The sequence below is a fragment of the Oncorhynchus tshawytscha genome, linkage group LG09 (genome assembly GCF_018296145.1).
Source record: "Oncorhynchus tshawytscha isolate Ot180627B linkage group LG09, Otsh_v2.0, whole genome shotgun sequence".
Classification (NCBI taxonomy): Eukaryota; Metazoa; Chordata; class Actinopteri; order Salmoniformes; family Salmonidae; genus Oncorhynchus; species Oncorhynchus tshawytscha.
In genome coordinates this window covers 22249073-22267859 of record NC_056437.1, presented here as the reverse complement: position 1 = coordinate 22267859, position 18787 = coordinate 22249073, and the positions used below count along the sequence as shown (strand labels likewise).

The 18787-nt window shown below is 43.3% G+C and overlaps 1 protein-coding gene across 2 annotated transcripts in view; it reads right to left on the bottom strand.

Moving 5' to 3' along the window:
* Positions 1–18787, bottom strand: part of LOC112257585 (lysine-specific demethylase 2B) — a 44239-nt gene that overhangs the window by 9567 nt on the left and 15885 nt on the right. For both annotated transcript variants that reach the window (XM_024431260.2, XM_024431261.2), the window contains exons 13-14: positions 1866–2102; positions 1595–1738 (exon numbers count right to left, since the gene is read on the bottom strand). In XM_024431260.2, coding sequence (XP_024287028.1) covers positions 1595–1738; positions 1866–2102 — 381 coding nt within the window. The remainder of the gene's footprint in view (positions 1–1594; positions 1739–1865; positions 2103–18787) is intronic.

Genomic DNA, 18787 nt, shown 5'->3' with positions numbered 1-18787 from the left:
GTAAATGTATTGATTGGACATGATTTGGAAAGGCAATTCCCTGTCTATATGAGGTCCCACAGTTGATAGTGCATGTCAGAGCAAAAACCAAGCCATGAGGTCGAAGGAATTGTCCGTAGAGCTCCGAGACAGAATTGTATCGAGGCACAGATCTGGAGAAGGATACCAAAACATTTCTGCAGCATTGTAGGTCCCCAAGAACACAGTGGTCTCCATTCTTAAATGGAAGAAGATTGGAACCACCAAGGCTCTTCCTAGAGCTGGTTACCTGGCCTAATTGAGCAGTCGGGGGAGAAGGGCCTTGTTCACGGAGGTGACCAAGAACCTGATGGTCACTTTGACAGAGCTCTAGAGTTCCTTTGTGGAGATGGGAAAACCTTCCAGAAGGACAACCATCTCTGCAGCACTCCACCAATCAGGCCTTTATGGTAGAGTGGCCAGATGGAAGCCACTCCTCAGTAAAAGGCACCTAAAGGACTCTCAGACCATGAGAAACAAGATTTAGATTCTCTGGTCTGATGAAACCAAGATGGAACTCTTTGGCCTGAACGCCAAGCGTCACGTCTGGAGGAAACCTGGCACCATCCCTACGGTGATGTTTTTTCAGTGGCAGGGACTGGGAGACTGACTAGTCAGGATCAAGGGAAAGATGAATGGTGCAAAGGACAGAGATCCTTGATGAAAACCTGCTCCAGAGCGCTCAGGACATCAGACTGGGGCGAAGGTTCACCTTCCAACAGGACAATAACTCTAAGCACACAGCCAAGACAATGTAGGAGTGGCTTCGGGACAAGTCTCCTTGTCCTTCAGTGGCCCAGCCAGAGTCCGGACTTGAACCCGTTTGAACATCTCTGGAGAGACCTGAAAATAGCTGTGCAGCGACGCTCCCTATCCAACCTGACATAGCTTGAGAGGATCTGCAGAGAAGAATGGTGTGCCAAGCTTGTAGCATCATACCCAAGAAGACTCGAGGCTGTAATCACTGCCAAAGGTGCTTCAATAAAGTACTGAGTAAAGGGTCTGAATACTTATGTCAATGTGATATCCGTTTTTTTTCTCATACATTTGAAAACATTTCTAAAAACCTGTTTTTGCTTTGCCATTATGGGGTATTGTGTGTAGATTGAGAAAAAACAACAACATGTAATCCGTTTTAGAATAAGGCTGTAACGTAACAAATGGCAAACGGAGCAGAGGATATGGGAGTTTAAGTGAGGCTGCTTAAAACTGCGCCACGGCTTTGCTGTGAACCCCTAATAACAATAATTTCATACCTTGAATACATTGAGACACATTCACGTCTCTTTATTTGTGGGAATACCTGGGAACAGATTTCCTAAATTAAACTCGTTTTTTGCTGAATTCCTGGTGACTTTACATGCTTTTGACCAAAAACATAAATCTTAAAAATTGGAAATACTTTTTTTGGGGGGTGCGGGACAAAACCAAACCACTCTCAGTCGCCGACCCCTGCTCTATAGGAGGAAGGGTAACCATAAACAAATACACTGCAGTAATGTAAGTGCTCACACTGAATCAATTAAATCAAACAGATAAGATGCTCATTAACAGCATACTGTCTTGCGCAGTTTACCTTTAGGCAGAGGGGATGGACTATCTCATTGCAGATGGAGCACTCCATGAGCATGAGGTTAAATTTGTCCTCCTCTTCCTCCACCGTGTCCTCCTTCCCTGCCTCCCCACACACCAGACACACTGCAGTGTGGGGCAGGACAGGCTGGAGACAACAAACAAACACCACATTAGTATATTAGAAACTCCCCCTCTGCACATAGTCACCAGATAAAATGTCAGCACACATACAAAGAATGTCCAAATACTCTGCAGGTTTGTATGAGGCCTACCGCGATACACTGCCTCATGATGCAGGACTGTTTCATGCGACCCGGCCCTCCAAACTTCTTCATGTCTTTACAGAAGTGGCATTCTCCACACTCTGTCCTCAGGCACGCCTCACACTTCCGACATCGCGTCCTCCTTCTCCGGGCCCCAGACGTGCTCCGGCTGGCCGACAGCTTGACCGCAGGCGCAGGAGACGAGGCCGCCATTTTGGGTTTGGGCCTGTTGGGAGGTCTCTGCTGCTGAATGGAGAAGAGGAAGAGGTAGGAGAGTCAGGTATCTTTATAGTACAACAACCCAAAAAGTGAAAGCAAGGTCTAGTATAGACAGATGGATCTAGGCCTATATTCACAAAGAATCTCAGAGTAGGAGTGCTCATCTAGAATCAGGTCCCAATCGGTCCCAATACTCCCAATTCATTATGATCAAAAAGACTGACACTTGATCAACAGTCCTACTCTAAAAGGCTTCGTAATACAGGATCAGGTCTGCAGGGTGTTGCAGTATTTGCTGTCATATTGACCCCGGAATTGGCAGCTGTTTAGGGGAACCAGGTGAATTGACTCATCTAATCAATCCCAGCAGTTGACCAACTAAGTTCTGCGCCACAAGCAGAGCTTTTATTATGACCTGTGATACCTAGTTCGCTGGTCTAACCATCTACTACGGAAAACAAAGAACCATGGGAACAGGCCTAGATCCCTGTCATTTGAGTGAAGAGAATGCAGAGAAAAAGGAGCCAGATGGCGGGCTGCCTTCTGAGAATTCATTAGCGATCTAATAAACCCCATTGCCTTCCATTCTGCTAGCAAATGTGCAATCTTTGAAAAATAAAATCAATGACCTACACAGAAGATTAAACTACCAACATTCAAAACTGTAATATCTTATGCTTCATGGAGTCATGGCTGAACGAGAACATTATCAACATACAGCTGGCTGGTTCTACACTGTATCGGCAGAATAGAACAGCGGCGTCTGGTAAGACAATGGTCGGCAGGCTATGGATTTTTGTAAATAACAGCTGGTGAACGATATCTAGGGAAGTCTCAAGGTTTTGCTCACCTGAGGTAGAGCATCTCCTGATAAGCTATACACCACGCTACCTACCTAGAGAGTCCATCTGTATTTTTAGTAGCGGTCTACATACCACCACAGACATTATATTACAAAAATGTACATACGTCCGTTAGCAAGCTAACAGACAAAGTTAATATCTTCATGGTAAATGCCCTAGCAGCTAATTGCTGTTGCCAAAAGACTCTTTGATAGCGATGGCTGGCACTAAGACCGCACTGAATGAGCTGTATTCCGCCATGTATTCTGTGGCGGTGCTCGTAGTAGTTGGGGACTTTAATGTAGGAAAACTTAAATCAGTCTTACCAAATTTCTATCAGCATGTTAAATGTGCAAACAGACGAAGATGTTTTTTGTTTTTTTAAATAAATAAATAAATAAATAAATAAATTCAACACCTCTGGACCACCTTTACTCCACTCACAGAGACGCATACAATGCTCTCCCTCGCCCTCCATTTGGCAAATCTGACCGTAAATCTATCCTGATTCCTGCAGGAAGCACCAGTGACTTAATCAATAAAAAAATGGGTCAGATGAAGCAGATGCTAAGCTACATGACTGTTTTGCTAGCACAGACTGGAATTTGTTCCGGGATTCCTCCGATGGCATTGAGGAGTACAACACATTAGTCATTGGCTTCATCAATAAATGCATTGATGACGTCGTCCCCACAGTGACCATACGTACATACCACAACCAGAAGCCATTGATTGCAAGCAACATTCGCACTGAGCTAAAGACTAGAGCTGCCGCTTTCAAGGAGCGGGAATCTAACCCGGAAGCTTATAAGAAATCCCGCTATGCCCCCCGATGAACCATCAAACAGGCAAAGCGTCAATACAGGACTAAGATCAAATCATACTATACCGGCTCTGACGCTTGTCAGATATGGCAGGGCTTGCAAACCATTACAGACTACAAAGGGAAGCACACCCGAGAGCTTCCCAGTGACACGAGCCTACCAGACGAGCTAAACTACCTCTATGCTCGCTTCGAGGCAAATAACACCGAAACATGCATGAGAGCATCAGCTGTTCCGTTAGACTGTGTGATCACGCTCTCCGCAGCTGATGTGAGCAAGACCTTTAAAACAGGTCAACAGGGCCAGACGGATTACCAGAATGTGTACTGCGAGCATGCGCTGACCAACTGGTAAGTGTCTTCACTGACATTTTCAACCTCTCCCTGTCCGAGTCTGTAATACCAACATGTTTCAAGCAGACCACCATTGTCCCTGTGCCCATGAACACTAAGGAATCCTGCATAAATGGCTACCAACCCGTAGCACTCACGTCTGTAGCCATGAAGTGCTTTGAAAGGCTGGTCATGGCTCACCGCAACACCATTATCTCAGAAACCATAGACCCTCTCCAATTTGCATACCATCCTAACTGATGATGCAATCTCTACTGCACTCCACACTGCCCTTTCCCACCTGAACAAAAGAAACACCTATGTGAGAATGCTATTCATTGACTACAGCTCAGCATTCAACACCATAGTGCACTCAAAGCTCATCAATAAGCTAAGGACCCTGGGACTAAACACCTCCCTCTGCAACTGGATCCTGGACTTCCTGACGGGCCGCCCCCATGTGGTAAGGGTAGATAGCAACACATCCGCCACATTGATTCTCAACACAGGGGCCCCTCAGGGGTGAATGGTCAGTCCCCTCCTGTTCTCCCTGTTCACTCATGACTCCACGGCCAGGCACAACTCCAACACCATCATTAAGTTTGTCAATGACAACAGTGGTAGCCCTGGTCACCGACAACGACGAGACAGCCTATAGGGAGGTGGTCAGAGACCTGGTCGTGTGGTGCAAACAACCTCTCCCTCAATGTGATCAAGACAAAGGAGATTATTGTGGACTACAGGAAAAAGAGGACCGAGCACACCCCCATTCTCATCAACTGGGCTGTAGTGGAGCAGGTTGAGAGCTTCAAGTTAATTGGTGTCAACATCACCAACAAACTAACATGGTCCAAGGATGCACCCCAAGACAGTCGTGAAGAGGGCACGACAAAACATATTCCCCCTCAGGAGACTGAAAAGATTTGGCATGGGAGCAATCGAGAGCATCTGGTTGCATCACTGCCTGGTATGGCAACTGCTCGGCCACCAATACAGAGGGTAGTGCGTACGGCCCAGTACATCACTGAGGCAAAGCTTCCTGCCATCCAGGACCTCTATACCAGGTGGTGTCAGAGGAAGGCACTAAAAATTGCCAAAGACTCCAGACACCCTAGTCGTACAATGTTCTCTCTGCTACCGCACGGCAAGCAGTACCAGAGCGCCACGTCTAGGTCCCAGATGCATCTAAACAGCTTCTACCCCCAAGCCATAAGATTCCTGAACATCTAATCAAATGGCTACCCAGACTATTTGCATTGCCCCCCCCCCCACCTTACGCCGCTGCTACTCTCTGTTGTTATCATCTATGCATAGTCACTTTAATAACTCTACCTACATGTACATATTACCTCAACTACCTCGACTAACCGGTGCCCCCACACATTGACTCTGTACCGGTACGCCCCTGTATATAGTCTCGCTATTGTTATTTTACTGCTGCTCTTTAATTACTTATTACTTTCATTTCTTATTCTTATTTTTTTAACTGCATTGTTGGTTAAGGGCTCGTTGAATTTGGCGCATGTGACTAATACAATTTGAAGTTATCCAACATCTGACCACACTCAAGTGAGAACATGCAATTTTTCTAACTGAAATCATCTGCACTCCAACATCTTAAAAGCTTGGTTTGAAAGTGTTTCCATGTTTCCCTAGCAACATTGTATGCCAAAACACTTTTACGTAACAACGAGAGGGCACAAGTTTAAATATGCTGTAAAATTAAATTGAAGGCAGTGAGAGATGGAGGGGAGGGGGGCTGCTTTGATGTGGAGCATTTTCCATTATTGAGTCTATTTCTTCCTGAGAGTGTTAATTTTCCCCTCTTATTTCTGGCTCTGAGCCAACGCTGAGACAACGTTGTATGTGCTGCTCATAAAACACACACACACATAAAAATATTTTTCTGGATCAAAAAGGTGGGTGTGGCAGGGGGATGTGGCAATGCCATGGTCGGCCCATCGACACAGCCGAATTCGGTCCGGTTCATGTGCAAGAACATTTGAGGCACCCAATCTTGGCGGTGCAGAGTAATGTTTGCATTTTAAGCCAATTACCTGCAATTCTACACATGGAGCGGAGAGAAAATGTTGCAAATTCCCTGCAATTTAACATCCTGCCGTGGAGATGAGGAAAAATGTGCAGTTCTAAATTTCATGCAATTCTATGCATTTTGCCATGGCTAATGCTGTGTTATGCTCAAACATAAAATAAATAATCCCGAATTTATTATTTTTTTCCCCCTAGCTTTTATTTTGGTGAGTTAGCTCTCAAAGAGGATTTTTTTTTTTAATACAGTGGCATGCGAAAGTATTCACCCCCCTTGACATTTTTCCGATTTTGTTGCCTTACAACCTGGAATTAAAATGGATTTCTTGGGGGTTTGTATTATTTGATTTACACAACATGCCTACCACTTTGAAGATGCTAAATATTTTTTATTGTGAAGGAAACAAGAAATAAGACACAAAAAAAACTGAAAACTTGAGCGTGCATAACTATTCACCCCCCACCCAGAGTCAATACTTTGTAGAGACACCTTGTGTAGCAATTACAGCTGCAAGTCTCTTCGGGTATGCCTCTATAAGCTTGGCACATCTAGCCACTGGGATTATTGCCCATTCTTCAAGGCAAAACTGCCCCAGCTCCATCAAGTTGGATGGGTTCCACTGGTGTACAGCCATCTTTAAGTCATACCACAGATTCTCAATTGGATTGAGGTCTGGGCTTTGACGAGGCCATTCCAAGACATTTAAACATTTCCCCTTAAACCACTCAAGTGTTGCTTTAGCAGTATGCTTAGGGTCATTGTCCTGCTGGAAGGTGAACCTCCATCCCAGTCTCCAATCTCTGGAAGACTGAAACAGGTTTCCGCTCAAGAATTTCCCTGTATTTAGCACCATACATAATTCCTTAAATTCTGACCAGTTTCCCAATCCCTGCCAATGAAAAACATAACATGATGCTGCCACCACCCTGCTTCACTGTGGGGATGGTGTTCTCGGGGTGATGGGAGGTGTTGGGTTTGCGCCAGACATAGCATTTTCCTTGATGGCAAAAAGCTACATTTTAGTCGCATCTGACCAGAGTACCTTCTTCCATATGTTTGGGGAGTCTCCCAAATGCCTTTTGGTGAACACCAAATGTGTTTGCTTATTTTTTTCTTTAAGCAATGGATTTTTTCTGGCCACTCTTCCATAAAGTCCAGCTCTGTGGAGTGTTTGGCTTAAAGTGGTCCTATGGACAGATACTCCAATCTCCGTTGTGGAGCTTTGCAGCTCCTTCAGGGTTATCTTTGGTCTCTTTGTTGTCTCTCTGATTAATGCCCTCCTTGCCAGGTCTGTGAGTTTTGGTGGGCGGCCCTCTCTTGGCAGGTTTGTTGTGGTGCCATATTCTTTCCATTTTTTTAATAATAGATTTTATGGTGATCTGTGGGATGTTCATAGTGTCCGATATTTTTTTATAACCCAACCCTGATCTGTAGTTCTCCACAACATTGTCCCTGACCTGTTTGGAGAGCTCCTTGGTCTTCATGGTGCCACTTGCTTGGTGGTGCCCTTTGCTTAATGGTGCCCTTTGGGGCCTTTCAGAACTGGTGTATATATACTGAGATCATGTGACAGATCATGTGACACTTCAATTGCACACAGGTGGACTTTATTTAACTAATTGTGTGACTTCTGGAGGTAATTGCTTGCACCAGGTCTTATTTAGGGGCTTCAGAGCAAAGGGGGTGAATACATTTGCACACACCACTTTTCCATTTTTTTATTTTTTGAAACATGTTATTGTTTTCATTTCACTTCACCAATTTGGACTATTTGGTGTATGTCCATTACATGAAATCCAAATAAAAATCCATCTAAATTACAGGTTGTAATGCAACAAAATAGGAAAAACACCAAGGGTGATGAATACTTTTGCAAGGCACTGTATACAGTACCAGTCAAAAGATTGGACACACCTACTCATTCAAGGGGTTCTCTTTATTTTTCAATATTTTCTACATTGTAGAATAATAGTGAAGACATGAAAACTATGAAATAACACATATGGAGTCATGTAGCAACCAAAAAAGTATTACATAAAAAATATATTTTATATTTGAGACTCTTCAAAGTAGGCACCCTTTGCCTTGATGACAGCTTTGCACACTCTTGGGCTCCCGAGTGGCGCAGCGGTCTAAGGCACTGCATCTCAGTGGAAGAGGTCCCTGGTTTGAATTCAGGCTGTATCACATCCAGCCGTGACTGGGAGTCCCATAGGGCGGCGCACAATTGGCCTAAGTTTGTCCGGGTTTGGCCGTCATTGTAAATAAGAATTTGTTCTTAACCGACTTGCCTAGTTAAATAAAAAAGTTTAAATAAAATAAAAAGCTGGTTGAGAGAATACCAAGAGTGTGCAAAGCTGTTATCAAGGCACAGGGTGGCTACTTTGAAGAATCTCAAATATATTTTGATTTATTTAACACTTTTTTGGTTACTACATGATTCCATGTGTGTTATTTCATAGTTTTGATGTCTTCACTATTATTCTACTATGTAGAAAATAGTACAAATTAAGAAAAAAACGAAATGAGTAGGTGAGTCCTAACTTTTGACTGGTACTGTATATAGGTACATTACCTTTTCTACATATTTCAAAATTACAACTTAGGCGGGCCGGAAAACACTTAGGTTGAACACCCAAGAATTTTCTATACAGAATAATCCCTTATATAGATGTACTGTATGCAAACAACAAGGACATACAAGCTATGCCTGGTCACTAAAAAGGAGAAGACCCAGGGGATATTAGGTACTGTAAACAAACTCATATTTTAAATCATAGTCAAAATCACACTGATATTCATATAAATATTATATTTGTTATACTATTTTAATATTGAATACTGCAGAGTAGGTCTTGCACGTTACGCATTTCACTGTACTTTTGCACGTGACAAATAAAACTTGAAACATCCCGAGGGTACTGTGAACTCATCTATATTAGGCAGACTATTGGAGGTTTGTTTCTATACTGAACAAAAATACAAACGCAACATGTAAAGTCTTGGTTCCATGTTTCATGAGCTGAAGATCCAGAAATGTTCACAAAAAGGTTATTTCTCCCAAATTTTGTGCACGTTTGTTTACATTCCTGTTAGTGAGTATTTCTCATTTGCCAAGATAATGCATCCACCTGACAGGTGTGGTATATCAAGAAGTTGATTAAACAGCATGATCAGTACACAGATGGACCTTGCGCTGGGGACAATAAAAAGCCACTCTAAAATGTGCAGTTGTCACACAACACAATGCCACAGATGTCTCAAGTTTTGAGAGAGTGTGCAATTGGCATGCTGACTGCAGAAATGTCCACCAGAACTGTTGGCAGAGAATTGAATGTTAATTTCTCTACCATAAGCCACCTCCAATGCCATTTTAGAGAATTTGTCAGTACATCCATCTGGCCTCACAACCGCAGACCATGTGTAACCAGCCCATCCCAGTACCTCCACATCAAGCTTCTTCAGCTGCGGGATCGTCTGAGATCAGTCACCCAGACAGCTGATGAAAGTGAGGAGAATTTGTCTGTAATAAAGCCCTTTTTGTGGGGAAAATCTCATTCTAATTGGATGCGCCCCTGCCCAGTCATGTGAAATCCATAGATTTAGGGCCTAATGAATTAACTTTAATTGACTGATTTCCTTATTTAACTGTAAAATCGTTGAAATTGTTGCATGTTGCGTTTATACATTTGTTCAGTATGCTTCAAAGAGATACTGCACTCATCATGACCGTTCACCCATAGATCACAGAGTTATAATGTACTTCACCAAGAAGCACATACTGATATATGGTTATGGGCATAGATACACTACATAGCCAAAAGTATGTGGGCAGCCCTTCAAGTTAGTGGATTCGGCTATTTCAGCCACACTCATTGCGGATAGGTGTATAAAATGGAGCACACAGCCATGTAATTTCCATAGATAAACATTGGCAGTAGAATGGCCCATACTGAAGATCTCAGTGACTTTCAATGTGGTACCGTCATAGGATACTACCTTTCCAACAAGTCAGTTTGTCAAATGTCTGCCCTGCTAGAGCTGCCCCGGTCAACTGTAAGTGCTGTTATTGTGAAGTGGAAACGTCTAGAAGCAACAACAGATCAGCCGCAAATTGGTAGGCCACACAAGCTCACAGAACCGGGCAGCGAGAAGTTAAGTGCATAGCACGTAAAAATCGCCTGTCCTCGGTTGCAACACTCACTACAGAGTTCGACACTGCCTCTGGAAGCAACGTCAGCCTCAGAACTGTTTGTCGGGAGCTTTATGAAATGGGTTTCCATGGCCGAAGCCGCACACAAGCATAACACCATAACACCATGCCCAAACCGGACACACGCGTGCGTACGCAAGTTGATTTAGTTCCAGTGAAAGGAATTCTTAAAACTACAGCAAACAATGACATTCTAGACCATTCTGTGCTTCCAACTTTGTGGCAACAGTTTGGGGAAGGCCCATTCCTGGTTCAGCATGACAATTTCCCAGTGCACAAAGCGAGGTCCATACAGAAATGGTTTGCCGAGATCGGTGTGGAAGAACTTGACTGGCCTGCAAAGAGCCCTGACCTCAACCCCATCGAACACCTTTGGGATGAATTGGAATGCCGACTGCGACTAGGCCGAATCGCCAAACATCAGTGCCCGACCTCACTAATGCTCGTGGCTGAATGGAAGCAAGTCCCAGCAGCAATGTTCCAACGTCTAGTGGAAAGTCTTCCCAGAAGAGTGGAGGCTATTATAGCAGCAAAGGAGGGACCAAATCCATATTAATGCCCATGATTTTGGAAAGAGATATTCGACGAGCAGGTGTCCATGTACTTTTGTACTGTATATACACTGAACAAAAATATTTAAAAAACACAACATGCAACAATTTAAAAAGTTTTAGTGGAGATCAAATCAAATCAAATTTGTCACATACACATGGTTAGCAGATGTTAATGCGAGTGTAGCGAAATGCTTGTGCTTCTAGTTCCGACAATGCAGTAATAACCAACAAGTAATCTAACTAACAATTCCAAAACTACTGTCTTATACACAGTGTAAGGGGATAAAGAATATGTACATAAGGATATATGAATGAGTGATGGTACAGAGCAGCATAGGCAAGATACAGTAGATGGTATCGAGTACAGTATATACACATATGAGATGAGTATGTAAACAAAGTGGCATAGTTAAAGTGGCTAGTGATACATGTATTACATAAGGATGCAGTCGATGATATAGAGTACAGTATATACGTATGCATATGAGATGAATAATGTAGAGTAAGTAACATTATATAAGGTAGCATTGTTTAAAGTGGCTAGTGATATATTTACATCATTTCCCATCAATTCCCATTATTAAAGTGGCTGGAGTTGAGTCAGTGTCAGTGTCAGTGTGTTGGCAGCAGCCACTCAATGTTAGTGGTGGCTGTTTAACAGTCTGATGGCCTTGAGATAGAAGCTGTTTTTCAGTCTCTCGGTCCCAGCTTTGATGCACCTGTACTGACCTCACCTTCTGGATGATAGCGGGGTGAACAGGCAGTGGCTCGGGTGGTTGATGTCCTTGATGATCTTTATGGCCTTCCTGTAACATCGGGTGGTGTAGGTGTCCTGGAGGGCAGGTAGTTTGCCCCCGGTGATGCGTTGTGCAGACCTCACTACCCTCTGGAGAGCCTTACGGTTGTGGGCGGAGCAGTTGCCGTACCAGGCGGTGATACAGCCCGCCAGGATGCTCTCGATTGTGCATCTGTAGAAGTTTGTGAGTGCTTTTGGTGACAAGCCGAATTTCTTCAGCCTCCTGAGGTTGAAGAGGCGCTGCTGCGCCTTCTTCACGATGCTGTCTGTGTGAGTGGACCAATTCAGTTTGTCTGTGATGTGTATGCCGAGGAACTTAAAACTTGCGACCCTCTCCACTACTGTTCCATCGATGTGGATAGGGGGGTGTTCCCTCTGCTGTTTCCTGAAGTCCACAATCATCTCCTGAGTTTTGTTGACGTTGAGTGTGAGGTTATTTTCCTGACACCACACTCCGAGGGCCCTCACCTCCTCCCTGTAGGCCGTCTCGTCGTTGTTGGTAATCAAGCCTACCACTGTTGTGTCGTCCGCAAACTTGATGATTGAGTTGGAGGCGTGCGTGGCCACGCAGTCGTGGGTGAACAGGGAGTACAGGAGAGGGCTCAGAACGCACCCTTGTGGGGCCCCAGTGTTGAGGATCAGCGGGGTGGAGATGTTGTTGCCTACCCTCACCACCTGGGGGTGATCCAGTTCATATAAGGAAATTAAGCCCTAATCTATGGGATTTCACATGACTAGGAAAACAGATATGCATCAATTGGTCACAGACACCTTATAAAAAAATAAAGGTAGAGGCGTGGATCAGAAATCCAGTCAGTATCTGGTGTGACCATTTTCCTCATGCAGTGCAACATCTTCACATAGAGTTGATCTTACTGTTGATTGTGGAATGTGGTCCCACTCTTCAATGGTTGTGCGAAGTTGCTGGACATTGGCGGGAACTGGAACATGCTGTCGTAAACGTCAATCCAGAGCATTCCAAACATACTCAAAATCGGTGACATGTTTGGTGAGTATGCAGGCCATGAAAGAACTGGGACATTTTCAGCTTCCAGGAATTGTGTACAGATCTTTGCGACATGGGCTCGTGCATTATCATGCTCAAACATGAGATGATGGCGGCGGATGAATGGCACGACAATGGGTCTCAGGATCTCGTCACGTTATCTCTGTGCTTTCAAATTGCCATCTACAGTGGGGCAAAAAAGTATTTAGTCAGCCACCAATTGTGCAAGTTCTCCCACTTAAAAAGATGAGAGGCCTGTCATTTTCATCATAGGTACACTTCAACTATGACAGACAAAATGAGGAAAAAAACAAATCCAGAAAATCTTGCACAATTGGTGGCTGACTAAATACTTTTTTGCCCCACTGTATAAAATGTAATTGTGTTCATTGTCCGTAGCTTATGCCTGCCCATAACCCCACCAAGGGGCACTCTGTTCACATCAGCAAACCGCTCGCCCACACAACACCATACACGTAGTCTGCGGATGTGAGGCTGGTTGGACGTACTGCCAAATTCTAAAACTAAGTTGGAGGCAGTTTTTGGTGGAGAAAGGAACATTAAATTCTCTGAAAACATCTCTGGTGGACACTCCTGCAGTCAGCATGCCAATTGCACGCTCCCTCAAAACTTGTGACATCTGTGGCATTGTGTTATTTGACAAAACTGCACATTTTGAGTGGCCTTTATTGTCCCCAGTACAAGTTGCACCTGTGTAATGATCATGCTGTTTAATCAGCTTCTTGATATGCCACACCTGTCAGGGGGATGGATTGTCTTGGCAAAGGAGAAACGCTCACTAACAGGGATGTAAACAAATGTCTGCACAAAATTTGAGAGAAATAAGCTTTTTGTGCGTATGGGATCTCTGAGCTTTTTAGCCTACTCAAGTATTTCATATCTATTGCTTCTGATATTGCTATGTAGCCCAGATTGTCTCTTTCCAATTATACCTGACAAATTGTCAATTTTTGATACTTTATATATTCCTTTTTATTATGCATCGACTCCCCATTTGCCAATCTCTAATTAACTATCTGCTTGCACCTGTTGCGCACAGCAGGTGTTTTAAGTGCGTGTCTTCTTAATTTGTTTGTACAGCACTGATGAAGGCATGACGCCAAAACGTATGCTCAGTTTATTGAATTTGTTTTATTAGCACCTTGCACTTTCTGTATTATTTTGAGTGTGGATTAAATTAATGATATTATTTTTGCATCTAGGCCTCTTTGGGTTATTCCTCTTCATGGTTGAGTGCAAGTACTTTTTGAACTCTACAGATACTCTTCCACGCACTAGCCACCTTTCATTCTATCTTGAGCTAACCCTCATACTGACTTCATATCTATTATTTCAGCTTGTGAAACATGGGACCAACACTTTACATGTTGCGTTTAGATTTTTGTTCAGTATATAACCTAGCTGTGTACAGTATGTGGTGATGGGGCACGAGCTATACCAGAGGAAATGTGGTTACTGTGAATTCAAATGGCAGATATCCAGCAGGCACTTGTTTCCACAGCAACCCACGGTACAGAACATGTGTTACTTTCCCACCATCCTGTGATTTTCAGTTGGAAAGGGCATGTACTAAGGAAATGCAGGTGAATGCTGACTGACTGCTCAGAGCTGCACCAGCAACACTGGGTGTGTACTGCTTTATATTTCTATCTGAAGAGCATTATGCAAAACACTATGTGAGTCAGAATAATAACAACATTGAAATTGCTAATTCACTAATCCCTTTGATCCTCATACTAAATCACTAAGCTGTGCACACTCCACCTCCTCCCTATCCTCACTCAATGACTAACCAGCGGGACTAACAGGTTTTGCAAGAATAAAACCACAAACCGCTCCGGAAGAATTTGCATGATGTAATGAGGTGTTTGAATTCAATAGAATGGTTATGTCATCATAACATTCTCCACCTAGCCTAGTGAGAGCAGTAGGAAGAGATGAGAGAAATCAGTGATCACAATTACAGCAAGGAACGGAACAAAAAACAGCCACAGCCAATCAGGTGTATCAGATTTCTATAGCAACATCAGCAGTGCACATTTTCCAAGGATCAGCATAGCAACAACAGACTTCCTACTATTCCTGTGACATGTAGAGAGAGTTGGGTAGCCAACCAAGTGCTGCTACCACTGGACAGAGAAAACGCAAATAACCTATCAGAGAAGAACATCAGGGTCAGAGGCTAAACCTTGCCTTGTTCTAGACTTATCCTAAAACAAGTGTACACCAAGCAGAGTGGCTAGGCTGGGGTGATCAGAGATCTAGGCAAAATAATATTTTATTTTAGATATTGGGGGCATCTATAATCTGTGGTGGAATCCAAGGATCTCTGTTTGGATGACAGACTCAGGGCCTGACTGAGCCAGAGAGGAAGTGCAGACAACTAAAGAAGACTCGTTTTCTTATGTTCTCTCTTGTCTCTCTGCCGCAGACATACAGTGGGAAGTATTCAGACCCCTTGACTTTTTCCACATTTTGTTACGTTACAGCCTTATTCTAAAATTTATTAAATTGTTTTTCCCTAAATCAGTCTACATACAATACCCAATAATCACAAAGCAAAAACAGGTTGACATTTTTGAAAATGTATCAAGATAAAATTCAATTTCTTTTTTTTTTTTTTAACTTTGTCACATGCGCCGAATACGACAAGTGTAGACTTGAAATGCTTACTTACAAGCCCTTAACCAACAGTGCAGTTCAAGAAGAAGAAAATATTTACCAAGTAGACTAAAATAATAAATAATGCTGTGTACAGTATAAAAAGTAACACAATAAGAATAAAAAGGCTATATACAGGGTACCAAGTCATTGTGCGGGGGTACAGGCTAGTTGAGGTAATCTGCACATGTAGGTGGGGTAAAGTGACTATGCATAGGTAACAAACAAACAGTGAGTAGCAGCAGTGTACAAAAAGGGAGGGGGGGAGGTCCAATGTAAATTGTCCGTTGGCGATTTTATGAATTGTTCAGTCATCTTATGGCTTGGGGGTGGAAGCTGTTGAGGAGCCTTTTGGTATGAGACTTGGCGCTCAGGTACCTCTTGCCGTGCTGTAGCAGAGAAAACAGCCTATAACTTGGTTGACTGGAGTCTCTCACAATTTTATGGGCTTTCCTCTGACACTGCCCATTATATAGGTCCTGGATGGCAGGAAGCTTGGCTGGGCCGTTCGCACTACCCTCTGTAGTGCCTTGCGGTCAGATGCCGAGCAGTTTCCATACCAGGCGGTGATGCAACCGGTCAGGATGCTCTCAATGGTGCAGCTGTAGAACCCTTTGAGGATCTGGGGACCCATGCCAAATGTCACATTTACATAAGTATTCAGACCCTTTACTCAGTACTTTGTTGACGCACCTTTGGCAGCGATTACAGCCTCGAGTCTTTGAGTATGACGCTACAAGCTTGGCACAGCTGTATTTGGGGAGTTTCTCCAATTATTCTCTGCAGATCCTCTCAAGCTCTGTCAGGTTGGACGGGGAGTGTTACTGCACAGCTATTTTCAGGTCTCTCCAGAGATGTTCGATCGGGTTCTAATCCAGGCTCTGGCTGGGCCATTCAAGGACATTCAGAGACTTGTCCCAAAGCCACTCCTGCATTGTCTTGGCTTAGGGTCATTGTCCTGTTGGAAGGTGAACCTTCGCCCCAGTCTCAGGTCCTGTACTTTGCGCCATTCATCTTTCCTTCGATCCTGACTAGTCTCCCAGTCCCTTCCACTGAAAAACATCTTCACAGCATGATGCTGCCAACACCATGCTTCACCGTCGAGATGGTGCCAGGTTTCCTCCAGATGTAACACTTGACATTCAGGCCAAAGAGTTCAATCTTGGTTTCATAAGCCCAGAGGAATCTTGTTTCTTTAAGTGCCTTTTGGCAAAAGCCCAGAGGAATCTTGTTTCTTTAAGTGCCTTTTGGCAAAATCCAAGCGGGCTGACATGTTCCTTTTACTGAGGAGTGGCTTCCGTCTGGCCACTCTACCATAGAGGCCTGATTGGTGGAGTGCTGCAGAGATGGTTGTCCTTCTGGACAACAGGTGGACTTCAATCAAGTAGGAGAAACATCTTGAGGATGATCAATGGAAACAGGATGGACTGGAGCTCAATTTCGAGTCTCATAGCAAAGGGTCTGAATATTTATGTTAATAAGGTATGGTTTTTGTATTTTATAAATTTGATAACATTTCTAAAAACCTGCTTTCTCTTTGTCATTATGGGGTATTGTGTGTAAATTGATGGAAAAATGTTTGTTTCATCAATTTTAGAATAAGGCTGTAATGTAACAACACGTGTTAAAAGTCAAAATGGTCTGAATACTTTCCGAATGCACTGTACAGTCAGCAATATGTTTGAAACATCAAATCGCAGTATCGGATCGCAATATATATAGAATCATAATACATATCGTATCGGCACCTAAGTATCGTGATAATATTGTACCGTGAGGTCCCTGGCAATTCCCAGCCCTAACATACAGTGTTCTATGATCTGTCCTGTCACCGGTCACCTCCTTGACAATATCTGTCACAAGCAACCATAGACAATGACAGAGGATCCATTTGCCCATATCAAAAGTCATAACCCAACAGGTTACCTGACAGCATTTAGTGATTTTCAAGTTAACCTGCCTCAAAGGAGTAGATCTATCGCTGTCAGATCGGACCTGACCCCAAAGGACCACGGACCTTATATGAGAAAATATGTTCCAGACAGCCCTCCACATTGTCTTGAAAATTCTCCCGTCTCCCAGCAACACAAAAACATAATAGGATTGGGAATCCTGCAGGGCAGTGACAGAAGGGTGTAAATCTCCATCTAAAAAGAGGAAGTGAAACTAACTTTACAGAACCTGAACTGACCCATCAGTCTCAGGAAGCCCAGGTCACTGAGTGACATAAGATGTTCCTCATCATATCCCAAATAGAGACTGTACAGGGAGCATAATATCTCCTTGCAAGGACATGCAATGACAGAAATGTAGCTTATCCATCTCATCAGCGTCAAAGCCTTCCATGCCTAAAAAGTTTGTTATCTGTAAACTATGTCATTTATTACCAGAGCACACATGTAGGCATGTTATGTAGCTAGCTAGTAGGGCCCTGTGATTTGGTTAATCATGTCACATGACATGGATTTTAATCTTTATTTAAAGCTTTTTTATCAAAGCTGTCCCATTTTCTTTTTATGTCAGATGGTCCAGAACCATCCTCAGACAATTGCTTTCATTTTTGGTCTAATTCTAATTTCTGGAAAAGGCTTAAAATAATGCTGAAAATCCAGGTCATGTGACATGATTAACCAAGACACAGGACCCTAGATCTAAGGTATGATGAGGAACATTCCTCTACAAACCAGCGTGCTATCCCTTAGCTCAGCAAAGCTGAGGTTCAGCAGAGGAGTTGGAGTATGTGCCACAGTGTAATAACCTACTGCGTCACAGTGGAACACAGGAAGACCTGCTCAACTTGAATAGCCCATATCCACACAGGCATACGCCCAATCAGTCATACAGCACAAACAAACACGATGTGTGATCTTAGATAAAACACCACTGCTGGTAAACTTCAAGAGGAAATGCGAGCGAGGAATAATAGATGCAAGGCTCTCTTAGACTGAGGCATAGTGAGCGCCCAGAGGTACTGTAAAAAAAAAAAACTGTTGTCCAAACATTGACACTGTTATTGTGGGCTTCTGGGGCATTTACAATCCTAATGAATTTGCTCTTGATATAACAACTCAAAAGCATTTCTCTCAATCAACCTATCATCTCATAGGCACTGTAAAAAAAAAAATATAATAATCTGCAACCAGACCATTGAGATGGAGGTGATATGTTTTGTTTTTTTAACACCAAAAACATGCACATCCCTATCGAACAAGAACACCACGTACAAATATTGTGTTGATATCAACAGCAACAGGGAGGAAAAAAATATCATCTGCTATCTCATCTGTGGCAGGATCGAAAATAATTCAACTGTATCCAATGATAAACACACTCACAGTCAGTGTATAATTGGAAGGGGCTGTGGAATGCAGTGCTATGACTATGTGGCAGAGGAGTCTATACACAAACACAAT